Genomic DNA, 27,080 nt, shown 5'->3' with positions numbered 1-27,080 from the left:
ACCTAGAATTTTTTTCCAGTTACTTTTAAAGCCACTCTTTCTTATAGTCATTTTTCCTGCCATAAACCTAGGTGATCAATATCGTCACTTTTTGAAAAGTTTCTATTATTATCCATAGGTAGACAAGTAGCAATACTAGTTGTTTTAAAATTGATTTCAGAGAGAAGGGAGAGAGGGAAACATTGATTTTTTTTGTTCCACTTAATTTACGCATCCATTGGTTGATTCTTGCACGTGTCCTGACTAGGGATCAAACCCACAACCTTGGCGTATGGAGATGATTCTCCAAGCAACTGAGCTACCCATCCAGGGGAGCAGTCCTAGTTTCCAGTGAGAACATTTGGCAACACCTTGGAGATAGAGGGTGTAGTTGACTATTGCTAACAACATCTTTGCAAAATATCTCCCCTTTCCTCATCTACACAACCTTTGCTCCAGGATTAGTTCTGAATTTATGGACTGTGGTGGACTACTTAATTTTAGTGAATGCAGTTCATCTGTATGTTCCACTCACAACTGTATTCTAAAATGCAGGCAAAAAGGTCACTCAATGAGTCTAGGACAGCTGTCCGGGTTCAGGGTGCAACCCTAATGCTTCCCACCAGGTTTTAAAGTTTGACCTGAGGCCAGGTGACAGTGGCAGCCTCTGCTGGGTCTGGAGACCAGGAAAGACAGACTTTGCTCAGAGCATTTGGGTGAAGAAGTATGATTTACAGTTACACTTGTGTATTTTAGTGTCTTGTAAAGTTTTAACTACGAATCAAGAGCTTTTATTTTCTTCCCCTACACTCACAGCATATGCTATAAAACACAAGTGCTATAAGTAATCCCATGGAAAGAAGTTTCCACAATTAAATGAGTTGGAAAACTGCATTTTATATCTATTGCCAACGTTCTTGGTGCATCAGAAAACACACCTGCATATAAAGGACTGAACAGTCCTGTAGTAAAGAAATACCGAAAGTTTATTTAACCCAGTAATTAGTCCCTTACTTTGTTTGGTCATGAAGCATTTCCCCCCACAGTAGCCTCTAATCATGTTTTATAGAACATTTTTTGGGGAAAGGGTCATCTAAATGTTTATCAAGAGTGCATTCTGTAAACGTGGTACATTTTAAAAAGTTTATATTCTAAAATAGCATGAAAACTTGTTAACAATGAAGAAAACATCCAGGATATAGGTTGTAAAAGTAAAAATTTTTATTTTGATTGATTTCTCAATGAATGGTTCAATATAATGCCAGTTTTTAATGGCAAAAATTTGGTTCCAAACTCCATGATGCTACAGAGAACTACTACTTTTCCCAGGAAGTAGGTAAACAGCTGGAAACGGAAAGCACGACTTCCTAGCAGCATGGCAACTTCTTACCTGCAGACCCAATAGCCTGCACCTTCTACACTCTAAACGGCACAAAGATGAGCTGGTGACAAAAGTGAGAAGTGGGGAACAAGATATGAACACAGAAAGGAGCAACACATGTATGTAAAGACAACAAAAATGCAAATACTCTAAGGATTTTAAAGGATAATTATAGAAAAGAGAACCAAATATTTGACTCAAATGTGTTTTAGAGACTTTCTGTAGAGATACAAATATATATCTTTTTTTATCCAAAAATATGTTTTATACAGATAAATGCTTCTCAATTAAAGATGGGATCAAAGCTATAGTTGTAACATAAAGCACTATTTCCTTTTAAGACTATTTATCCACCTGAATTTTCAATTTTTTTTAAGGTTAGTGTATTAAGTGTTTTCCAAATAAAATTACCTGACATTCTTTTTGTAGATATAAATCAAATAGGCATTATTTTTAGAAAGGGTCTGCAGGTTAAACATGTTCTTTTAAGATGCTGTGCATATTGAACTTAAGACAGGCCCCATTAAGAATCATTATTAATAAACATATCAAAAAGGGCTATGTCAGATTTTCTTCTTTGTAGTAAATATTTAATTTTCTGATTTCCCATTTACAAGTGTTGAAAATGCACAAGAAAGATTTTACTTCACAAGTACTTTTATGTTAATAGAAGATATTTTGATTCAACAAATATGGCAAAAATCTCCACACTGTAACCAATAGTATGTTTTTTCCTTAAAAAAAAAGAAAGGGATGTAACACTAACAACCACTACCTAAAAAATAAAGCACACTATTATTTTGGCGAATTTACAAATCTTTTTTTCCCTGGTGTAAAGGCTACAAAAATTCCTAAAAATTAGAGAACACTGAAAACATATTAAAGTTTGACATCCAACTTTATATTATTTCCATTTTACTCTGAAAGATAACTTAAAAAATATGACCTGGCTGGAAGAGGCCATCTTGCTAATATAAAAAATCAGTGAGACCAAGAAACTGTATCATTGATATGTAGAATTTTTGCAAATAGTTATCTCTCCAAATCATTAGAAAATGTTCAAAGATAAAAAATAAAGTAAAATATGGTGGTGGTCCCTAAACTATTTTAAAGGCAAGTAGCTTAGTCTAAGCTAAGCTATTTTTCTCACTCATAGTAATTATCCTCCCCTCAATTGCCCTTTAAAAATACATGAAACAGTACAATAGCGAGAATCAAAGAGCACAAACTGCATTTTTAAGAACAGGAAAGAAAAACATCTCTAGTGCTGAAAGATATAGTACAAAGGAGATTTCTTTGGGGACATTAATCAATTGGATTATCATTCATTATGAAGATTTCTCTTTTCTATTACGAGGAGAGTCTGCTCCATTTGAAGTTACTGTTCCATTTACACCATTTTCTAAAAAGAAAAAAGAATCAGTGTTACCCTCTTTCATGAAGAAACACAAATATCTTTATACATAAAGGTACCTTCAGAGAAGAAAATTTAAAATCCAATATATACTTTGATGCCCTTAGATAAAACGTATTCACCAGTACGTAATCTTTACTAGCATTTAACCCATCATAAAACCTGATTTAAACACTGAATTGAAAGAAGCAAATTAAAGGGAATGTAACTATAATGTTATTAGATCTCAATAATAAAAAAAAGGAACTACTATTGAAAGCAGAAAGAAGTGACTAAAGATAAACTCTAAAAAGCAATTATAAGAATTTTTAAGTAGTCTCTATGACAGTGCTTTTGGTAGAAATAAAAACCCTTTCACATTTGATAGCAGATAAAGTTCTTGGGATTATGTTTCCTTATAATATACTAAAAGTTGGCATTTAGGATTGCTTATGTTTAAGAGTGTATCATGGCCTGGCCTGCTTGGCTCAGTGGTTGAGTGTCGATCTATGAACCAGGAGGTCACGGTTCGACTCCTGGTCAGAGCACATGCCTGGGTTGCAGGCTCGATTCCCCACAAGGGGTGTGCAGGAGGCAGCCAATCAATGATTCACTTTCATCATTGACTAGAGGTCCGGTGCACGAAATTCGTGCATGGGTAGGGTCCCTAGGCCTGGCCAGTGATAAGGGCCGATCGGGGCCTTCTGGCTGCCGGCTGGGGCCTTCTTCGTTCTGTGCCACCCTCTGGTGGTCAGCGCACATCATAGTGAGCAATCGAGCTCCCGGTCAAATCCCCGCAGGGACAATTTGCATATTAGCCTTATATGTAGGTAGATAGATAGATAGATAGATAGATAGATGTTTCTATCTCTTTCTTCCTCTGAAAAAACAACAACACTCTAGGTAATGGAAGGAGACATGACTTGGGGTAGTGAACACACAATACAATATATAGATGATGTGGTATAGAATTGTACACTGAAACCCATGTAATTTTATTAACCAAAGTCACCTCAATAAATTCAATAAAAAAGTAAAAACACGCCGAAACCGGTTTGGCTCAGTGGATAGAGTGTCGGCCTGCGGACTGAAAGGTCCTAGGTTCGATTCCGGTCAAGGGCATGCACCTGGGTTGTGGGCACATCCCCAGTGGGAGATGTGCAGGAGGCAGCTGATCGATGTTTCTCTCTCATCGATGTTTCTAACTCTCTGTAAAAAATCAATAAAATATATTAAAAAAAAAAAGGAAAAACACAAAAAATAAAGATCGCTCTGGATTAGACAGCTTTACTGGTGAATCCTTCCAAACATTCAAAAATAATGCTGATGTTACACAAAGGAAAAATTGCCCAAGATTTTCTGTAAAGCTAGGGTAACCCTGATACCAAAATATAACAAGATTATTTTACCAGAAGAAAAAAAAAGGAGAGAATTACAGGCCAATCTTTTACATGAACACAAATATAAAAATCCTAATAAAATATTAAAAGAAATCAATCTAGCAAAAATGATGTTATCATCATCAACTTGGGTTTATGCCATGAATGCAAGATTGGATTTATATTTGATAATTAATACATTAAAAAATACACATCATTATCCTTTATGAATATAAATGTGAAAATGCTAAAAAAATAGAAAACCAAATCAAGCAACACCTTAAGAGTATTATATACCTTGACCAAGTGAGATTTATTCCAGGAATGCACTGTTGACTTAACATTAAAAAATCAATTAATATAAGCTATGATATCAATAGAATAAAAGACAAAAACCACTTGATTATCCCAGTAGGTGAAGAAAATGCAAGTGACAAAATTTAAAAGCCTTTCATAATAAAAAATATAATCGCATAGAAGGGAATTTTCTCAACCCGATAAAGACCATTTAGAAAAAAACCACAGGTAACATACTTAATGGTAAAAGACTGGATGCTTTCCCCCTAAGATCAAGAACAAGGGGAGGAAGTCTGTCTGCTCTTGCCACTTCTATTTAAAAATTTTCTTGACATTCCAGCCAGGGTATTTGGTGAAAAAATGAAATAAAATGCATCCAGATTAGATAAGAAGTAGTAAAACATCCTCTATTTATAGATGACATGATCCTGTAAACTGAAAATGCAAAAACTACTAAAATAATAAAATAATCTAATAAGTTCAGCAATGTTGCAGGATACAAGATCAATATGCAAAAATCAATTGTACTTCTACATACTGGCAATGAAAAACCCAAGACTGATATTAAAAAGATAGTTCTATTTGCAAGAGCATAAAAAATGAATAAAATGCTTAGAATAAATTTAAGAGAAGCACAGGACAAACGACGAGAACTAAAATTTAGCTGAAAGAAATCAAAAATCCCTCCCACCCCCCGAATGGAAAGATATTTGGTTCATCCAAGGCAGTCTACAGATACAAGGTAGTCCACATCAAAAGCTCAGTGAGCTTGTTTGCAGAAATTGACAAGGTGATCATAAAATTCATATGGAAATGCAAAGAACATAAAAAATAACAAACTATTTTAAAATAACATAAATATTAACATAAAAAACATAAAACAGAATAACATAAAAAAGAATAAAAGTGGATGACTCACATTTCCTAATTTCAAAACTTACTATAAAGCTATAGTAATTCACACAGTGTGGTACTGGCATTAAGAATAGACATACAGATTAAGGAAATAGAACTGAGAATCCAGAAATAAATTACTTTTAAAATCAACTGATTTTCAACAAGAGCATCAAGACAATTCAATAGATTAGTCTTTTCAAAAGATCACATATTGTATGATTCCATTTATATGAAATGTCCAGAACAAGATCAAGCAATCAGATGTTATTAAATAAGACACACACACACACAAACTATTCCACTTGGAATGCAAGGGCAGATGGGAAAGAGCTGTAAAGAGGTTTTGTTTTTTAGTATGAGTAAGATGCTTGAAAGCACAAACTATCACTGAAACTGCCCATATACTAATACACTGGCTTATAGTGGTTTGGAATAATCAAGTGGGGAAAGCTTCTGAGTCGACAGCTTTTGAGGGAAATAACTGACCTTAGGAAACCACCACACTGTAGAATGGGGCAAGATTACCTTGCCTCTAATTTTGTTTAAAAGTAGAATACAATTTTCTCTATAGGATTTTAAATCTTAGTAACATTATAAATAAGTGCCAAAACATTTTTTATTTTAGTGTTTTCTACTCCAGGTTTTTCATTGCTTACTGAATACAAACCTGTTCCTTTTCTAGATCTGCCCTTTGTCACTGTTGGCTTCTTCTTCACAGTTGGTGCCTGAGAAGTAGAATGTTCTCTCCACCTGCGAAGCTGAAAATTAATGAACTTCCACATCATGAATGCCTGGGTAATGCAAATTGATGCCAGAACAGCAATTCTGAGAATATGAAAAAATAAACAAATTATCAGAGTGCATCAAAACAATTCTACTTAAAAAAGTGGTCTATCTTGTTTTGATAGTATTAATTTAGTGCTGAATTCCCAAATAATTATTCCATTAATAATTAATCCCAGAAGTTAAATAAATGCTTTGGCATTTAAATTCAGACATATAAAACAGGTATGAAATGAAATGAGTATTTTCCCTAACCTCCGTATTTTTTAGGTATTTCATGGCATAAACTTATAATACATACTATACAGCTGTACAAAGTGAGAAAGATCTTAAATGGACTGTACCTTACGCCCAGCACATTGAAGTTTCCAGTACTGAAATCCAGCTTCTGGTTCTCTGCTCTTGCAAGGCCAAAGCCAACAGTGAGTACTGAAAGAATTAAAGTCAGAAGTCTTCCCAAAACAAACAGAACTGCCCACAGAGAAAAGCTGGAAGAAAAATGTCATAAGTCAAATTCATAAAATTGCAACAAGAAAATATTCTAGTAGGAATCAGATTCTATTAAGTAAATGCATATTAAAACAACGTTTGTTATTTTCCTGCAAAAATAATTCTGCAAGTAAAATATCTGGAAGATGCTGCCTATCACACTCTCAGAGGTACACATTAGCATATTTAAGGTTCTAGGAGGTCCAGTAAAGAAACGTTTTATTTTTTGTTTGGCTAATCCTCTTTTTACTCCATAGAATGACCTTCACAACTCCTGGTATATATAGTAATTTTGAAAACTGCTGGAGAAAACACAACAAAAGCTGTGCTGTAAGTAGGACCCCAATTCTCATTTAAGAGTCCTAGTTCTACTTTTTGTTTTTTTTAAAGACTTTACACTCTTTACAATACCGCTTCAATTCTCTTTTCAGTTCAATTTTCCCATCAAAGTATTTTCATATTTTTAAGGTTATATAATTTATTATTTCATTTTCTTCTGAAAATTCACTTTCTTATAATACCTTGTCCAAAAGAAAAACATGCATTAAGCAAGATTGGAGAAGTTAGAAAAGTATACTCAAAAAGCCTTCAGGATTACAAGTTCCCACATAATATCTCTCCAGCTAAAAAAAGACTCCATTTAGAGAAAATACCCACCTGAGTTGCTATTAGTTTCATTTTATTTAAAGCTGCTACTAACAACGTATAAAGTAATAAAACTGCCCATAGTATGGGCCTTGGCAACATAGGCACTGGCTTTAATTACAGCAGAAATAGAATGGCTAACCAACTTACCCTTTCTGATACTTTTCATCAGTGAAATAAAACAGGCGGGAAATGTGGAAAAGAAATTCCACAAAATAATGTGGCACCAAAAGAACAAGTCCTAGATGATTCAAGCTGTTAAAAGAACAAATTTAAAATGTAAAGGTTACTTATCAACTAAGACAGATTAACATACTATACACACCCACGAAAAATCCTAACTTACTTCAAAAGATAAGCTCCGGCAATGTGAAAGAGGTAAAGACCTATGTAGACAAGCTGCCGAGGAATATCCTCCTGTAAACAGAAAACTGCATTGTAGGTGAAACGTGCTGACATATTTCTGTTCCTTAGGAGCACTGTGGTAGGGTGAGAAATGGACTGTTAGAGAGGACCTGAGGGTATTCTGCCACTTGCACCCTACCCCAACTGCTCGTCTCAATCAGCAGCATGATTTAGCAAATCATTTAATTTCGTTTGGCTTCAGCTACCTCATCTATAACGTGTGACTAATACTTGGGTTTGTCTGAGTCAGATGAATTCAAAATCCCTTGCATGCTAAGATCTATAGTTCTTTTGATAATAAACATTTATTAGATGACACACTATTAATACCCATGATAATGTCCTTCTAATATTAAAATTGCTATGGTTAGAGGTAGAGAGGCTTTTGTTTTACCTAAAACAGTATTTACATTTTTTAGGTCATGCTTTTAATTCCTTTCACTATCAGTTATAGTCACTAAAACCAAAGGTTAAAATTTTATCTTCTCACTTACGATACCATCTAATTGTTTATTCTTCCTTCTTTTCTTAATAACCCTCTAAGCCACGTATCCACATTTAATTCTGCTTCTCTTTTATTCTCCCATAGTCCTAGAAGTCTAGTTATCTTAGAAACAGTGTTTTTTAAAAATGTAAGTCAAGCCCTAGCAGGTCTGGCTCAGTGGATAGAGTGCCAGCCTGCGGACTGAAGGGTCCCAAGTTCAATTCCAGTCAAGGACACATGCCCAAGTTGTATGCTCGGTTCAAGTGGGGGCATGCAGGAGGTAGCCGATCAATGATTCTCTCATCATTGATGTTTCCAACTCTCTCTCCCTCTCCCTTCTTCTCTGAAATCAATAAAAATATAAAATAAATAAATAAATAAATAATAAAAAAAATGTAAGACATACTAGTGGATCATAAAATCAATTTAGGGAATCACATTAACCTCTTTTAAAATATGAAATGGAGCCTTAGCTGGTTTGGCTCAGTGGATAGAGCGTTGGCCTGCGGACTGAAGGGTCCCAGGCTCAATTCCGGTCAAGGGCACATGCCTGGGTTGCAGAGGGGGATGTGCAGGAGGCAGCTGATCAATGATTCTCTCTCATCATTAATGTTTCTATCTCTCCCTCGCTCTTCCTCTCTGAAATCAGTAAAAAATATTTTTAAAAAAGAACAAATGATTAAAAAACAACCCTATAAGAATTTAAAAAAAAATAGAATAGAAAATGCTAGAGTGTAGAGTAAGCACACTGTATCATTTCATGAAAATTTTATTCCAGATTTTATACACACACACACACACAGAATCATGACATAAAATCTAGTTTTCATTTTGGGTTGCAGTGAAAAATATTTGTAAAACAGAGTGATGGGCCCAATAAATACTTGCTAATTTATGAAATGCCTGTACCCTGCATTTCAACTCTCCTAATTTTGGCAGTTTTCCCTATACAGGTATCCCTCGGCATTTCCAAAGTTCATTTACACCACTTCAAGTTTATGGAAGCCCTACATTAGCATCTGCTTTCATAACCGAAAGAAATCCCAATAGGATTAAATAAAAATTGGCCACAAGTAAAGAGCATTTAGCATGTCTGACAGTGAGCCTTAGAGAAGAGCAGGTAGACCCCCAAGCTCCTTCCCCAGGAACTACATCCAGCATCTCAGCATGGAGCCACCATAGCTTTGAACTGTGTCTAAGAGCATCTGTGTTTTATCTTGAGTTACTTTGTGCAGCATTAGCAAGGTAATTGCTGCTTTGCTTTACGGCATTTCTTTTTATGAAAGAAATGGAGCACTCTATTTTTGGATAGTGGGAGAAACGTGTGTGTGTGTGTGTGTGTGTGTGTATGGCTATGTTAGTCATTTCAGTAGAGTTACTTCATCGAGTCTTCTGAGAAAGAGTAGAGATTTTATAAGTGTAGTTTTGAACTTGAAAACTCTCCTCTAGTAATAACGGTACAAATATCAAGTGTTAAAGGTGGAACATAAGACAGTCTAATGGTCCTATAGACAAAACTATGTTTGGGGACTTTCAGGGAAAATTCCTAGACATAATGCCAGGTTTATAGTGGTTTGTACAACTAGAGAGAAGTATCTTTGAGAATAAGCAGTCTTAAGGTCCTTTCCAAATAATTTTCTAACTTCTGATAATATTTCTCCTTACCAAAGGAGAGAGGAGAATTTCTTTCTTCTGTTATAATCACTTCAGAACAGCTCAGTTATAAATGTAATTTGATATGCTATATATATGCTTGATATATGATATGCTATATATGATTTTGTTATGTAAATAAACTTTTCCTATCAGGAATAAGAAATGAGGCTTTACTTGTTTGTTTGTTGAGAGATTAATAAACATTTATGCCCTAGCCGGATGGCTCAGGTGATTAGAGTATTGTCCCGTACACCAAAAAGGCTGCGGGTTCGATTCCCGGTCAGAGCATACACATAGGTTGTGGGTTCGATCCCCAGTTGGGACGAGTACAAAGTAACCGATCGATGTTCCTCTCTCTCTAAAATCAACAAACATATCCTTGGGTGAAGATGAAAAGAAAAAAAAAGTTAAACTTTTTTATACTCGAATGGAAAAATATATAATGAAAATGTGTTAGAAAAGCTTTGCTAACTGTTTATATATTCTTAATGCTAATGGTCATGTAGTTTACATAAGAATGAAATAATGGAATGATGACTTAAAATTCTGATTCTAATGTTTCAAGGAAAATCTAATAAATATAGAACACTAAGTCAAACCAAATTCTAAAATTATAAATAACTTCAAGTGACATTTTTGGTTGTTATTCTAACAACTTTTAATTAGAAAGGTCAGCCATATACTTAGTGAATTTCTATTTTTCTAAAAAAAATGCTTTCTTAACTATACTGTACTACAAAACAAACTTTAAACTGAGGATTATATATATGCCAAAACATAAGGCAAAGCTCTCTCCTTAAACTACAGATGGAGCCATCTCATATTTAAATCTTTCCAAAGGTCTCACAGTATAGTAATCTATACTAATAATAGCCTTAAAAACCTTAGTCAAGCCCTAGCCAGTTTGGCTCAGTGGATAGAGCATCAGCCTGAAGGTTCAATTCCGGTCAACGGCACATGCCTTGGTTGTGGGCTCGATCCCCAGTGTGGGGCATACAGGACACAGCCAATCAATGATTCTCTCATCACTGATGTTTCTATCTCTCTCTCCCTCTCCCTTCCTCTCTGAAATCAATAAAGACATCTTAAAAAAAAAACTTTAGTCAATATAATTTCTAAATGCTTATAGAGGTTTAATGGAGGAATCAGTAAGACAGAAGTAAAGATAGTATAGTTTGAAACACTGAACCTAGATGATTCAAAAAGTGGCTCTAATGATGAATGACATATTAACAAGTTTGCACTTGAAAAGTGTGAATATAATTTTCAAGAAGTAGGAATGGGGAAAAAGCATTATTCTAATTTAATATACTTTCTATTATACACAATTATATGTATGTATAATTAAATTAAATAAACTAAATATCAGAAATAAAACATTTGGTTGTTTCATCCATACTTCCCTGAAACTTCATATATTCAATTTGGCTAAGAAATTACATTTTGGCCTGGCTGGTGTGACTCAGTGTTTGGGCATCAACTTATGAACCAGGAGGTCATGGTTGGATTCCTGGTCAGGACACATTTCCCAAGTTTCAGGCTCAATCCCTGACAGGAGGCAGCCAATCAATGATTCTCTCTCACTGATGTTTCTATCTCCCTCTCCCTCTCCCTTCCTGTTTGAAATGAATAAAAATATATTTTAAAAAAGGAAATTATATTTTGAATCTTTTCATAGGCAAAATGGAGGATTGTTGTTTATATTGAAGCACATATATTACATGTAATTAAAATATTCTCAAGAAAAACTGAGTTATTCGTGACTAACATACCTCTTGAACTGCTACTAACAGTGTTCCGTTCTTTCTTCACTTCTCTGTAGAATTGTTTCAAAACTATCACTATGCTAGTTTCTTCCAGTAAAGATTTCTTCCAAAAATAATTTTCTGAGTAAATTTTAAGAAACTGTTTAACACATATACAGCTGTTACTTTCAAATTATGTTAATTACTTGAAACAGTTACTTTTGACTGTAATATGTAGGTGTTAAAAATAGTTTCAGTTAAGTTCTAAGTTATGCAAATTATTCCATACAAATTAGATTGCATTTCTGGAGAAATGCCATCTGGCAGGAACTGATAAGAACTAAAATGAACAATTACTTTGAAAGATACCTCTTTACTTACATGATCAATGACCAAACTATAGAATATGGATTAATAGTAAAACCCAGAGGTATGGGTATACAAGTATATGAAGAAAGCTTTCAATGCTTGAGCCCTGGCACTAAGACATCAAGAAACTATGCTTTTCAGCAGCGCTGTCCTAAAGCACTTTCTGCAAGGATGGAAACTTCTCCATCTCTGCTATCCAAAATGGCAGTGTAGCCACATGCAGCTAATGGGAATCTGAGATAGGCCTCGTGTGACCAAGAAAGTGAATTTTGTTTTTATTACATTTTAATTAATTTAAATGGGACCAGTGGCTACTGTTTGGACAGCGTAGCTCTAGGACATCCATGGTTCACACTGAGAGCTTACTGAATATGGAAGGGCTACTGGAAATTGGGAGTCTACAAATTTTATCTTCAGACAATTCGAGATCAAAGGTTTTATGGATCATCATCCTAATCCTTACAATCAACTTAACTAGAAAAACATTCTACTTTATAAAAGAAATCAACCTAAGACTCTAATGTGGTGCTGTTTTTTCATCGTAGCAGACACATCAATATGACAACCACATAGAACACAAAAAAACACAAACACAAAACAGTAGTAAATCAAAACACGATACTCATGAAATCTTTATAGCACATTTAGAAAGAAGTGACTGTGGTGATTGAGGAGGCAGAGATAAACTGGTCACTGGAAGGGTTGTTACATTTCTATTTGGGAAAGCTTCTTACAGACAATGAAAAAATGTTTTAAATGTGGAAAATGTATACATATGTACATATAAAACAAATAGGGGGTTAAATGAATCCCCATGTAACCATAACCCAGCTTCAATTGTTGTTAACTCATGAGCAAACTTGCTTCATCCTTATCTTCATCCATATACAATTTCATATATGGGAATTTTAAAATAATCTCTCCCCCCAAAAGGGAATAAAAGTGCTTCGTTAATTTATCATAGGGAAAAGGTATTCCAGGAAAAAGAACTGATGCGCTGGGGTTATAAAATTAGAGATGAATGGGAATGAAGCACAGGAGAGAGCAGAAGAGAAAGGGACCAGAGGGGGAGCTCAGATGAGGGACCCTTAGAGCACAGGTCAGTAGCTCTACTTTAGTTTAAAGTAACAGGGAGCTAGCGTAGATTTTAGAGGAGAAAGAGTTCAATAAAGGAAATCAAGTTGCTCTGTAATATCACGGAAGTCTGACTTCAGAAGTACGGAGGGTAAAGCTGGAAAAAAGAAAACTGCAGTGCCCAGGAGTTTATTTGTCCAGATAAAACAAACACCTCTCCCACATGCTAAAAAGGGAATGCTCCACCCACGTCAGGAAAAGCCTCACTGGTGAATATTTAACTGTGGTTTACTTGTTTCAATACTGAATTTTCCTTTGGGAATTACACACAGAACCGTTAGTTGTGGTAAATCTGATTAATCCTTATGTCAATAATATGAAATTAATATGACATTTCAAAATTTAATTTATTTAAATTACTAGTAACAATTTTAAAACAAGCAATTAGCACGTCTAATGTAAAAGATCCCCCTTTTAGTAAAAAATAAAGCCCCCCCCCCCCCCCCACAATAAATACTTAAGGATACCTAGTCTTTGTGGAAAGAAGGGAGCTGGGAGAAGAATGGGGGAAGACTTGAGGTAAGAGGGAGGTTAGAGACACGAAAGGAAAAAAATGACAGATAATTTTAAAATCACAAAATCCCAGCTTACTTTTTTGGTTTTCTGGAAGTAGAGCTCAGGAAAAGCATGAAACCAGTAAGCCAACTGTAATATGTAGAAAAACTTCACCTGAAATCTGTGTAACACAAGGAAGTAAAAAATACATTTTAAAGCCTGATATTTTTAAAGACTAAAGTTAAAAATGAACACTGAAACTGAGGATATACTAAGTAGTTATGTTTGCACTATCATTTCAGGTGCCCTTACAATTAATACTCTATGCACCTTTCAACAACTCTCCCTCAGCCACTTCCCCTATCTCCCTGGGATATTTCTACCACCAGTCAATTCCTCCGGATTAAGCAGCAGAAGCAAAGACATCATCTGAAGAACCCTGTAAACATGCAAGCTAGCTGGAAGGAACCAGAGCCCTGGGTCTATTAGATAATTAATACTGATTCGTGTGTCATGTTAGCTACTGAACACATACGGATCATGACTGAGGGACTCAAACCACAGATTCAGAAAGTTTCATCAAAAGGGAAGTGGGAGCCGGGCCAGCATGGCTCAGTGGTTGAGCAGCGACCTATGAACCAGGAGGTCATGGCTCAGATTCCTAGTCAGGACACTTGCCTGGGTTGTGGACTCGATCCCCAGTAGGGGGCATGCAGGAGGCAGCCAATCAATGATTCTCTTATCATTGATGTTTCTATTCCTCTCTCCCTCTTCCTTCCTCTCTGAAATGAATAAAATTAAAAGGGAAGTGGGAAAGGCACACGACTGACATAAAAGCAAAGGCACACAGATTAAAAATCACCTGAAACTAGAATAATCCCAATGTCAAATATCCCCTGGCCTTTCTCTTAGTGAAATATGGTAACTACCTGGATGGAACACTGAGAGTCCCAAACAAATGGAGGTCAACCAGGATTAAAGAAAGCAATAAGGCAAAGAAGGTTCCCCAAGAGATATATTCTAATCAGTCTGGAGTCACTAGTCTCCTCTTTACACTGTACCCTCTAGTCCTTCTGCTCTCTCTATTCTCCCTTCTCCTCCTCCTCCAGAGGCTAAAATAGAAACTTCAAAGCTAATGTGAAATAATTTCCAGGGAGGGGGGAGGGAAGAAATACAGTCCCACATAAATATGATGTTTATAACCCATTCTATAAAAGTTCATTGAATTGATATAACTTTAAAAAGTTACAATGGCCGAGGCCGGTTTGGCTCAGTGGATGGAGCGTTGGCCTGCGGACTGAGGGGTCCCGGGTCGGTTCCGGTCAAGGGCATGTGCCTTGGTTGCGGACACATCCCCAGTGGGAGATGTGCAGGAGGCAGCTGATTGGTGTTTCTCTCTCATCGGTGTTTCTGGCTCTCTGTCCCTCTCCCTTCCTCTCTGTAAGAAATCAGTAAAATGTATTTAAAAGAAAAAAAGAAAAAGAAAGGAAAAAAAAAAAAAGTTACAATGATTCAGCAGAATGGACATTACTGCTGGCCTTGAAGATATGAAGACATGCCTGGCCATGGCATTCCCTTCACATCTTTTCTCCAAGTCTAGGTGATAAGCACCTACAGCCCAGCATGACAGAGGTCAGAGAATAAACAGAGTTTCTACTGCTGTCAAGGCACACAGTCTTGGTGGGCATGGGCACAATATAAGACTTACATAAATGACACAACAATATATAGATACTACATAAAATATTATACATCACAATGACAAATTCAGAAAAGCAAAAAATAATACAGGCCAAGTACGAGAAAAATCTGGAATAGTTGTTCTAGAGCTCAGCTTGAAGATTGAATAATATAGTTGAATGCCTTTGTAGCTAATAAGCTTCTTAAAGCACCATATAGAAACCTTGGGGGCTAGAAAGAAACAATTCCCACCCTCAAGCTTATAGTGTAAGAGAATAAAAGAGTGAAAGAGTGAAGAATCCGAGGCAAAGAAAAAGAGCAAACCTATGGAGAAGATGGAGCAGCAAAGAGGAGAAAGGATGAGGGAGAAGAAAGGGACACGAGTACTAAATTAAGATTGTTATAATCAGAATTCTCAAGCTAACAAACATACTGAAAAGATTACATTCATGATAAAAGCACACAGGAATTTTTTTCCTATGGCAGCAGGCCTGCCAAAGACATACTATTGTATGCATTCGCCTAAAGTTTTAAAGAGATTAAGAATGAATTCTACTTAAAAGTGACATGATCATGGTCCTTAATTAAGAAAAGCCTGCTAGAAATAACTTACGTCATCAGGTTAGGGGGATAAGACCTCCACAAGATAGTTGGGTCTGAGATGTAGTTTTCCTAAGAAAGAAGATATAAAAATTAGTCTATTAGTATAATGCAAACTTCTTGGAAAATAAGACAATATTTTCATTTCTTAAACTCCCTATGTCAAGTTCTAAAAAGCCCCCAAAGTCAAACTCTTCAGTTGTTTTAGTTTTGTCAACTCAGCTGAATTGCTTACTTTAGTGAAGTGAAAATCAATGGATGTTCGAAGTCAAATAAGACATAATTCTTGGCCTTCTAAATTCTTTCAGTCCAGTAGAGTAAAAAATACATGTATGCAAACAAACATCAACGAACCAAAAAAACAGAAATAGTCCATAACAGAGGTACAATAGCTGCAGGAGAGATGGATTATATCTTGGGTAATCAGAGGGTTTCGGGAAAGAGGTAGCCAGGAGATGGAAGATCAAGGTGCTGCCAAGTTTTATAGATTATGTCCACATAGCCACCAAATCTTTTTCTTAGATAACCATATCTAGTCAGTGAGAATTATTGCATAAGGAAAAAAAATCTAAAGTGAACCATCTTTAATAAGAATTTTTTCCCAATGAAATATAACACTTTGTTTTTGTTTATCACTTTTAGTTTTTAAAACAAATCTTCAAGATAAAATTCACTTTGCCTATTTATTTATCTCTAACATGGTAGTTAAAAAATTGTGTCCTGACAAACTAAAAAATATGTTAACTCAGGAGTACTAACACTAAGGTTGATACTGCTTTCCCCCTCATTAGTTAGAATGATACATTTAAAGGTTTAGATTGCCTTAACTGCAAAGCTAATCAACAATTTAAGTTGCTTGGAAAATATCTGAACTGTTCTTAAAGGGGGAAATGGCTAGAAACATTACAACTAATGTAACCTAGCATAGGTATCACTGACATCTTACCCTTTGTGCTAATACAGCGATGCCTGAAAATGACTACAAGATATAAAATAACATTCAACTGACTACAAATAAGGCTTTCTCAAGCATTAAACATGGTTTAGAATTTTTGCTGTATAAAAACTAAGAGAGACTTATCCATGAAACTTGCTTTACATTAGTTCACTAGTAGAATACTTAATCTTATATAGCAATAGAAGAGGGATTTTCTAAGGTTTAGGGTTTGCTTACATTAAAAAATAGAACAGGATTTCATTTTCTGTTCTGGGTATATAATGTAAATACTTTAAGAAATGAAAATTTAAGCATAGTATATACTTACAGATACTAGAATGAATGTGCCCCAAATACAAGAAAAGAGGTAGAATGCACTAAGCTGACCAGATTCATTAAACTTGCTGTGTTTCGTTTTGGAGAAGTGCATTCGCCTGTTAATTTTCTAAAAATAAAAACAATCAATAATTAAGATTATAAAATATATTTAACATGACAATCATAGTATGGAGAGCTAGTATTTTACAAAGTATAGATTTCTAAGATTGTATACTTACATCCAACACATACTCTTGAATTATGGCATGAACAATTATCGCCACTAGCATGTAGAAGAAAATTGTAGCCAAATCTTTGATACCATAGTAATAAAAAGATGCTGATTCAGTAGCTTGTTCTTCTGAAGGCCAAAAAGGACAGGACACACATACACAAAAATATACATGAGATTATAAAAACAGCACTAAGTACAACATAGTTATGGAAACAAACAAAAGATGATTAACCTAATAAATAAGTACTACAGAAACATCATGGTAATTTGCTTTTGGACATCTTGAGTCATGGCAACAATGAAAATTGAGGAGACTATCTAGGAATTGAAAGCTTCAAAAATTACTTACAAAGACTTGACACATGTTATGTTAGTCACAGCCATCAAAAACCAAAAAACAGGAGGGGGGTGGCCACACTCAGCTCCTTGGGAAGATTGTAAAATTGACATTATCCCAGGCGTAGAGATTAGGTTACACTTAGCCCATCTGCCTGTATTTTTAAAGAACTTTTGAAATTTTCTACTTTCTACCTCTACTTTCCAACTAGACATCTCATTATGATTCTGAAGGAAAAAGAGATTTAACCTGAATTTGATTTAGTTTTGATCTATACACTGTAGAGATAAAGGCAACTGCTTCTTAAAATTGTTTCTAATCCTTGAAATTGCTGTAATTGTTTAGAACAAAGCTTAATCAAATACTTAGGAGTTGGTAAAGTGCTTCATTTTTCTCTGGCTTATTCAAATTTCAAAACAACTTTGTGGTTCTCAGTTATCTGATATCTAAATCACTAAATCAAGTATTTACAAAACTATATATAATGGGAAAAACCCAACTCAATGTTACATAATTCATCTTACATTTTATTTTATTTTTAAATATATTTTTATTGATTTCAGAGAGGAAGAGAGAAGGAGAGATAGAAACATCGATGATGAGAGAGAATCACTGATCAGCTGCCTCCTGCACGCTCCCAACTGGGGATCGAGCCCACTACCCAGGCAGGTGCCCTTGGCCGGAATCAAACCTAGGACCCTTCAGTCCGCAGGCCAACGCTCTATCCACTGAACCAAATCGGCTAGGGCTCATCTTACATTTTAAATAGAGAAATTCAGGGCAAGTTTACTGCCTGAATATGTTACTATTTTATGAACTGAATACCCCATTCCTCCCCCATGCTAGTTAGTTATATTACTGTTTTCAACTACAATCAACTTCCAGTAACAACTTGATTTTCACATAGTATAATTTAGAAAAACCTTTTTGAAATGAAACCTAAAAGTATAGTTTAGGTGCTATTACCAAATTACCCCTAGAGCTTACTGACATCGTAACTGAAATAATGTTATAGGTAGAGCACGACAAAAAAGCTGAAAATAAAATAGGCTTAAAAGGATTGTTATTATAGGTCTAAATCATAACTCACTGGTTGGAAAAACTGAAACTAAACATTGTGCCTTCAGAAACCTTGGCTGAACAATGATATTTTAAACAAATGTAAAATATCTATGCTAAAGGGAAGAGAAGGCAAAAAAAAAAAAAAGTTCTTTGACAGAATTTCAAGCTCATTTACAAAAATGTACAACAAACACTAAACACATAAAAACTGATTTCCATATAGTACATAGGGTGAAGTCAACCAAAAGCATCAGATCTTACATTACAAAAATACCAAAATAATGTTCAGTCTAATCATGAATAAGATTTGTGAAAATTAATGAAGAACCTAGTGTTCACGGAAATTTCCCAGTTTGTCCAAGTGAACCTTTCTACTTAAGTAGACAATTCTAAAAGAAAACTACTTACCTGTTGCAGGGAGGGTAACATTGTACTGAAGAGTAACAAAAATGATAGCAACTTTTGCTGATATCTAGAAAGAAAAAAAAAAGATCAAGTCAATTTGTTACCTATCAATAGTTGATCAGGGGGAAAATATTACAGCTTCTGTCCCCAAATCTAAGAACCAAGGGCACCCTAGTTCCTGTGGCACCCTGAGAGGCACAAATGGAATTCTTGATCACCAAGGAATTGAGGATGGGAGCTCACATTAAGAGCATTCTGCAGTTCACATGAGATTGTGTAATTCACTCCTAACTTCAAGAGTTCAAAAGAAATACTCTCTGCAGATCCACTAAATGGTGATTTGAAAGATAGTTTCTCTACTCTAGACTAATGAACACACAGGTTATAGCAAGAAAAAAATGTTAATGTAAATTAAAAGAAATGGGAACACAGTAGCCATGACAAGGATCAAAGGGTTTGTGGTGTATGTGTGTTGATCTCCCACACACCTGGCATAACTAAGTGGTCAATAAACATTTAACTGACCCAACTACTGGTAAAAGTAAAGCGGTCAGAAGAGAAATACTGAATGCTTACTGAATATTTATAGGTACCAGACAAAAATAAAACAAAGGTGAATGATACAATCCTTGATGACTACGAGCTTAGTTGGGCCAAGAAGACAAAATTATTATAATACTATAGCATCAGTGCCAATGGATATTCAGAATAAACAAACTGTTTTGTTTTTTGTATTTTTCTTGGGTGGGGAATGAAGCATGTTCTGGAAAGGTTTCTGAGAGGATGTGGTGAGGGTGAGGGAGTTGTCTCGTTGGAAAATAAGTTGACGAGGGGGATGAAGAGGGCAGTGTAGGCAGAAGAGACAGAAAGTGCAAAAGTCAAATAGCAATAAACACAGGCCTGGCATGGGCACACATCAGAAGTGGTAGAAAAACCTAGACAAGCTATCAGTGCTAGAAAGGACCTTGTTTCTTGATCAAAGTAAGTTTAGATTTTATTTTAGACTGGAGAATTTTGAGGAGAGGGAAGTTCATATGTGCTTTTTAGTAGCTGGCTGTGGCTTACTAAGTGGTTTCTCAAGTCTCCTTGGACCCAGACTCCACACTGCAACCAGAATCATCTTCTGATCATGTTAACACATCTCCCCATGGGCACCCTCCGCCCGAAAATACTTCACTAGATTCCTGTTCTTTCTCAGATGAACAAAATCTCCAATGTGCCCCAAACAACAATCCATGGTCTGACCCTTCCCCTCGGCCTCCAGCATCCAGCCTCATCTCTGACCATTTCCTCCTGTTCTCTTGTCTGTGGCATTCCTCCTATCACAGAGTCTGTGCAGCTCTACCTAAAACTGCTAGGAAACCTTCACCCTTCAGATCCTAGTTCAGTCACACCTTTTCAAGGAAGCCTGTCCTGTCCCTTAGAGCAGGTCATTTCCTTTGTTAAATTATCTCAGAGAACTGTCTTCCTTTCAAAACACATACTCTTGGTGTAATTATATTAACAATTTCTGTCTCACTCATTAGAAAGTAAGCCCTGTTAAGAGCTGGGACCATGCCTGTTTCTGCTCATCATCATATGCTAGAGACTAGCATGAGGCCTGGCACATATTAGGTGATGGCTCAATATTACTGAACTAGAGGCCGGTGCACGGATTTGTGCACCAGTGGGGTCCCTCAGCCTGGCCTGCGGGGATCGGGCGAAACTGGCTCTCCGCCCCCCGCCCCCCCCTGCCGCCTCCGAGGGGTCCTGGATTGTGAGAGGGCGGTTCTTGGGTGATGCACCCCAGAATCAGGCTCCCTCCTCTCTGGTTCCGGGTGCGTCTGCCAAGAACCACAGCTGCCAAGTCACTGCAGCTCAACAGCTCCTGCGTTGAGCGTCTGCCCCCTGGTGGTCAGTGCATGTCATAGCTACCAGTCGGATGGTTGAATGGTCACTTAGGCTTTTATATATATATACGCATATACATACTAGATACAATATAATCTGGAGTAAGTATGCAAGTCAAGTATAAAACTTCTGTAACAGAGCACATGAAAGATAATAAGGCCCGAACTAAGGCAGTGGTAGTGGGATAGAAGTGGGACTTTCAAAGCAGAATAAGGCTTGGTAAGCAAGAGTCAATGATTATGTATTGATGCTTATAGCCTAAGTGAAAAGTAATGGTATTAATAAAAATGTGGAATACAGAAGGAACAGCAGGTTTGAGGAAAAAGAGAAGAAACTGAGTTCTAGATAAACTTAGATTTCTGTAGGCAGCTAAAGCCTAAGCCTGGAACTCTGCAGGGAGACGCTAGCTTAAAGACTTGGGCATCTCTATTTACAGGTAGTAACTGAAGTTGTTGAAAGTACATAAATCATCTATGGACAGGGTACAGTATTCATAGACAAATAGGACATCAGACTGTAGAGTGGGCACAGAAAAAGCTGGTGGCAAAATAAGAAATGATCAGAGAGGCAGAAAGAGAATGAAGAGAGCTTGATGCCCCAAAAGCCAAGGGGCAAACATTTCAAAAAGATGTGGTTAATAAAGTCAAAGTTTCAAAGAACATGTGGCGGGAAAAGAGTGCAATGGAACGGACAATCTTAGAAGTCGTGGTCACGGCTTGAGTCGTCTCAACAAAGTAATGAGAGCGAAAGCCAATCACAGTGAACTGAGGAACAGAAGAGGAACACAGTGGTACCTAGTGACAGATGTCAGGTCAGGATTTATGTTGTTTTTATGATGGGAGAGACTGAGCTTGTGTGGGGGCAACATGAGTGTATGCCTTTCTCTGGCAATTTTTAGCAATCCACAAATGGGGAGGCACAGGAAGGCAGATGGCGGGCTGGGAAGATGGTTGGCTATGCAGGATGATGGAGAGAAAGACCAAGAGGGAAATGGAGCTGAGGGAGAGTGTGGATAAGTAGTTCAAGTCTGCAGAGAAAGCAAAGCAAGGAGGGGCTAACATACTGGAGAAAAGGAAAGGGGCCAAGGGACTATGGAAGCTCGGACTGGCTGGAGAGCGGGCAAGTGAGAAGCAGAATGAAGGTGAACAGGTAAGTTGTGGCTGAGCCTCTGCTACACTAAAATTCAGGATCTGGAAATAAGCAGGTCTGTGTGATAAAGCCCAGGATATGACACCAAAGTGAGTCACTTAGCTCTGGTAGAAATATAAAGGTCACTTGAATAGAAAAAGCCAGTAAGGCTTGTTATAATTTGAATCATTCACATGGATGCATTAGAGCAGAGTAATGGCATGAATTTCTTGGGTGACACTGCTTTCATGCTATTCTTTTTAATAAAGTTGATTGATTACTAAACTTCATTTTTTAATATCTTTGTTTAGACTTTCATATATATAAACATAAACACATAAAACACACACTCACACCCCCGTTTCTAGTTTAGTATATGAGGTCACGGCTACAAAGACAAGACAACTTTTTAAGAGGCCCTTACAAATGACAAGTGAAATTCTTCAAAGATTAATTGAATATCAAATACCAAAAGCAAAAACAAATTAGATTATCCTTTTATGCTAGGCTTCCAAATAAAATTAAAGTCTGGTCTTCAGCTAGTTTATCATGTGACATTAAGTAGAAGAAGAAGAAGAAGAAGCCTGGCCAGGGTGGCTCAGTGGTTGAGTGTCAACCTATGAACCAGGAGGTTACGGTTTGACTCCTGGTCACGGGCACATGTCTGGGTTGCGGGCTTGATCCCCAGTGGGGGCCAATCAATAATTCTCTCTCATCATTGATGTTTCTCTCTCTCATCACATTCTGAACCATTTCTAAGCCCCCTAAGCCACACACTACAGCCAGCAATGCTTTAAACTAATTTTACAATTAATTAATAGTAAGACAAATTAGCCTGGATTAAAATATACTACAGAAATATATAGTGATTAAAAAGTAAAATTACTGCATTTATGGCAATTCTGGACATTTACAGCACCATTCGCCATTTACAAGAAAAAAAAATGACTTATTCAGATACATCTTAAGTAGGTTACCACAAACTCTAATGAACTGTTTAATTCTATGTTGGATGCAACATCAAGACTATCATATATTTCTTAAAGAGGGGTTAGTATTTTGTACTTGTTAGAGGTTGGTGTGACTATTACATTGACCGGGTGCCTGAAAGATAAAAGGACAATTTCTGAATACCAAATTCCACTTTCCCAGCAGTTTATAGAAAATGTTGGTATTAAGACAAGTCATGCTTAAAAATAAACCTCCAAAAACTATTCCAAGGTGGTTGTAACTGTAAATGTCCCCCAAACCTCCACGGCCCACACAACCTAGACTCCTGAATACCTGGAAAGTAACTCCCTTCCAGAAGAAAATATTCCTCTTGGAAACCCACAACTCCTCTCTAGCTTCACTTTCAGAAAGCTTCCCAAGTATTCTTACATTTTTCAACTGTTCAAACTTTCCTAACTCATATACGAAGCCACTAATTATAGACCATAATTTGCATTATGTGGACAGATGCTGACTATACTAAAAACATGATTTCAAATTTCATAAGCAATTTTTGATATCGCAAAGTTTCCTGGAAATTAAAGTCTTACATTTCCCCCAAACATACTACTACTCCATCACTCTTTTCAGTATATACAGGGTGGGGCCAAAGTAGGTTTGCAGTTGTGAGACATAAAACACAAGTTTATTATTGTATTATTTTCCATAGGAACAAATGTAAACCTACTTTTGCCCCACCCTGTATCATCTCTTTAAATACTAATGGTTGGACCCTTCTCTCACATAAAAATGCTGTCTTGTATCTTCCCACTTTGATAAATATCTAAGGAATAATAACAGCTACCACTTATGGCATGTCTCTTGTATGCCACTGAACTAGATAGGCATTACACATAGTAATTTTATTCTCTGAGTTTGTCAACGAGCCCCATTTTACAGAGAAGGAAATAATTCTGAGAAGTTAAATGACATGCCTTAGGACCTAAAGCTTAGGTCATCCAGTTTGCAAGCTGTAAAGCTCTAACTTGAACATGGAACCCTTAAGCTCTACCATCTATGCTTTGATAGTATTTCTATATTGATTCTACATTTTGGCTAGTAATATAGTATCTATTATTGCTTTGTCAATTTCACCATAAATCCTGACATGTCCTCAATATAGTCACACAAAAGGCTTAGCTCTACTGCAAAAACATCGACTTTTCTATTATTCTAGCACAATTACTGTCATTCTATAATTGTTAACTTGGAGATTTATCTGCAGTTTTTTTATTTTTTATTTACTTATTTTCAATTTATTGATTTTAGAAAGAGGGAGAGGGAAAAGGAGAGAGGAAGAGAAATATTGATTTGTTGTTTCACTTACTTATGCATTCATTGGTTTCTCCTTGTATGTGTGTATGTGCCCTAATTAGGGATGGAACCCAAAACCTTGATGGATGGGACAATGTTCTAACCAACTGAGCTACCTGGCCAGGGCTATAAGCAATTATTTTAAAATAATTTTCCATTTTTCCTTGTATGTAGATAACATGCTTTCAAATCCTAAAACTGTAACATATGGTAAGAAAAATGTACAACGTGCACAAACTTCCCTTTCCTGTATACTACTTTAATGTTCTTTTGAACTGACCCTAAAAACTTTTTAGATCGTTGTTGTATCTATTTAGCTGTACAAATTTTACATATTTACATAAGGGCAAAAAACCACTCACTGTTAAAAAATCATTAACACACGAGACAAGGTACAGATGGTGAATTTCCCTAGAATTGTGATAAGACAATGTGAAATATCTTACATAAAAGCAAAGTTAGCCTTTTCTAAGGGTCAGTATTCCTGATTTATATTCCATTTAATTCAAAGCATTGTAAACATACCTTGCAGTTAACAGTACTCCTATATTATATCTTTAAAGTGAGGAATTCTTACCATATGGAGATGGATGATGAGAAATTTATACAAAGTAATATTTCTTTTTTGAAAAATATTTCTATTTATTGATTTTAGGAGAGAGTGGGAGAGAAGGAGAAAGAGAGAAATATTGATTTGTTGCTGCATTTATTTATACATTCCTTGGTTGATTATTGTATGTGCCTTGACTGGGGATCCTATGGGCAACCTTGGTGTTTTGGGACAAGGCTCTCACCAACTGAGCTGCCCGGCCAGACCACAAAAGTATTACCTCTAATAACAAAGCAGAAAGTACAAATAAACAGAAAACTCAGAAAGGGAGTACAAATGTCGAGCACTGCACTTTTAGTAACGTCATGCATTCACACGGTCCTCGCATGGCGCCTTCACACCACAGCACAGGTGACGTTCTGTCCTGACTCGGAGCAGAACCCGGAGCAGAACCCGGGGCTGGGCCTTCGGTCACCGAGCAGGTAAGCAGCGCGGGCCCGGCCTGCAGCGGAGCGAGCTCCCTTCCACCTTTCCTTCCTCTACACCTACTCCCTCCTCCACAAGAGACTAAGCGGAAATCAATGACACCGCCAGGAACTTAAAAAAATCTATAGTCAGAATAGCCCATTTGAAGAAAAGCAAAAATAAATTAAAATACATATTAAGTTACCCGATAACAACATTAAAAAGCTTATATGGACTACATTGAAAAATTTCACTCATCCTTTGGTCATTGGCAGCCTCGTTCCACTAGTTTTTTTCTTTTCTTTTTTCTTTTTCTTTCCAGAATTCGTAACGTCCCTCATTCAACAAATAGTTCAGCAGCTGCTACACCCAGGCCCTATTCCGGGCCCTGGAAACGTGACACACCGTCGGGCCTTACCTTCCAGGAGGGGGGACGGGCGGGGGGTCAATAAATAAGGTAAGTACATGGGACAGGGCGCAGGGGCTTTGGAGAAAAATACAAAAGGGAGAGAGGGGAGGGGACGGGCGTGTCTACTAGGGGGCGAGGGGGGAGAGCCGGAGGCTGCCGCCCCGCCGAGCGCATCACCCACAGGCAACAGCTGTCGGCGAGTCCCCAGCCCGGGTCCGGGGGAGGGAATGAACGCACACCCTCCCGGCACCTGCAGCCTCCCCCGCCGCCGGGAACCACAGGAACCGCCCGGCCCCTCGGCCCCGCGGCCCCGCGGCTCACGGCCTCGCTGTCGGGACCAGCTCTGGCTTCTTGACGGAGAAAGCCAGCGGCGGGGCAGAAAGTTGGGTCACCGGCTGGCGACTCTGCCGGCCCCGGAGCGGAGAACGGCCACCCTCGTGCGGCCCCGCGGCCGCCGCCCCGCCCGTGGGCAGCACCCGCCAGGCTCCGCTGGTTCTCATTCACCCCCAAACTCGGGGCTGCTGGGACCCCCACCCGCCCCCGCGGCACGCATGGCCTCCGGTCCGCCCCCCCCCCGCCCCCCAGGCCTGGCCTCCACGTCACCCCAGCCCTCGCCCGGGACAAGCCCGGCGCCAGGCCGGCCAGCCCCCCGCCCCCGCCGGAGCCAGCTCGGCAGCGCTGGGCCGCCCCCGCCGCCTCGGCCCCTCGCCGGCTGCCACGTAACCCTCCGCGGGAACCAGGAACTGCGCGGCGCAGGGGGCGGCGGCGGCGGGAGGGGAGGGAGGAGAAGGAGGGGAGGGAGGGCAGCGCGTCCGCGGCGGGGGGCGGCGCAGCGGACCCCGGCCAGGCCCCGCGGCCCCAGGCCCGCACCCCAGGGGGCCGGCACCTCCGCCCCGCGATCCCAGGCGCCCAGGCGGTTGGGGCGCGGGGCGGGCTCACCTCGAACATGAGCCCCAGCAGGAAGACCATCGCCACACAGGAGACGATGTCCGCGTGATTCTGCAGGATGAATTCGTGGCTGAGGATCGGGGGGCTCTTGGTGCTCTTCCTGCGAATCGCCATGGTGAAGCCGCCGCCCGCGCTGCAGGTGCTCCGTCCGGCTCCGGTCTTCCCGCTGCTCACCGACCAGCCGCCGCCGCCGCCTCCCCCTGGCTGCTCCTCACAGCCCCGCCGCGGCCGCTCGCTGGGGCTTCACTTCCCATCCCACAGCCAGTACGCAGCCGCCGGGG

General features: G+C 38.1%; 1 protein-coding gene across 4 annotated transcripts; it reads right to left on the bottom strand.

The window, feature by feature from the left end:
• Positions 1–1,178: 1,178 nt before the first annotated feature.
• TRAM1 (translocation associated membrane protein 1) lies at positions 1,179–27,080 on the bottom strand. Of its 4 annotated transcripts, none has more exons than XM_070392723.1 (11): positions 26,791–27,080; positions 19,109–19,172; positions 17,306–17,424; positions 17,077–17,193; positions 15,825–15,883; positions 13,628–13,712; positions 7,590–7,660; positions 7,394–7,498; positions 6,454–6,597; positions 5,994–6,151; positions 1,179–2,762 (listed from the first exon to the last, which is right to left on the bottom strand). In XM_070392723.1, the coding sequence occupies exons 1-11, from the start codon at positions 26,911–26,913 to the stop codon at positions 2,689–2,691; spliced, it is 1,119 nt and encodes a 372-aa protein (XP_070248824.1). In that variant the 5' UTR covers positions 26,914–27,080; the 3' UTR covers positions 1,179–2,688. The 4 variants fall into 4 exon arrangements, with proteins under 4 accessions (XP_070248824.1, XP_070248823.1, XP_070248826.1 ...); XM_070392722.1 differs by having other exon boundaries at positions 17,306–17,427; positions 26,791–27,079; XM_070392725.1 differs by lacking the exon at positions 26,791–27,080 and adding an exon at positions 26,173–26,195 and having other exon boundaries at positions 17,306–17,427.

The sequence above is a fragment of the Myotis yumanensis genome, unplaced genomic scaffold, assembly GCF_028538775.1.
Source record: "Myotis yumanensis isolate MYYU_CA2020_CCGP unplaced genomic scaffold, mMyoYum1.0.hap1 SCAF_15, whole genome shotgun sequence".
Lineage (NCBI taxonomy): Eukaryota > Metazoa > Chordata > Mammalia > Chiroptera > Vespertilionidae > Myotis > Myotis yumanensis.
Note: the sequence above shows the minus strand (reverse complement) of the source record. Positions and strands in the feature narration are given on the sequence as shown.

Bases quoted from the DNA above. Each gene is read 5' to 3' on its own strand.
- TRAM1 (XM_070392722.1), bottom strand. From the start codon at position 26,913: ATGGCGATTCGCAGGAAGAGCACCAAGAGCCCCCCGATCCTCAGCCAC. The intron at 19,173-26,790 runs GTGAGCCCGCCC...TTTTCTTTCTAG, and splicing joins TGCTGGGGCTCATGTTCGAG to ATATCAGCAAAAGTTGCTAT. The intron at 7,661-13,627 runs GTAAGCTGGGAT...TTCTGTTTACAG, and splicing joins ACTTCCAGAAAACCAAAAAA to GAGGATATTCCTCGGCAGCT.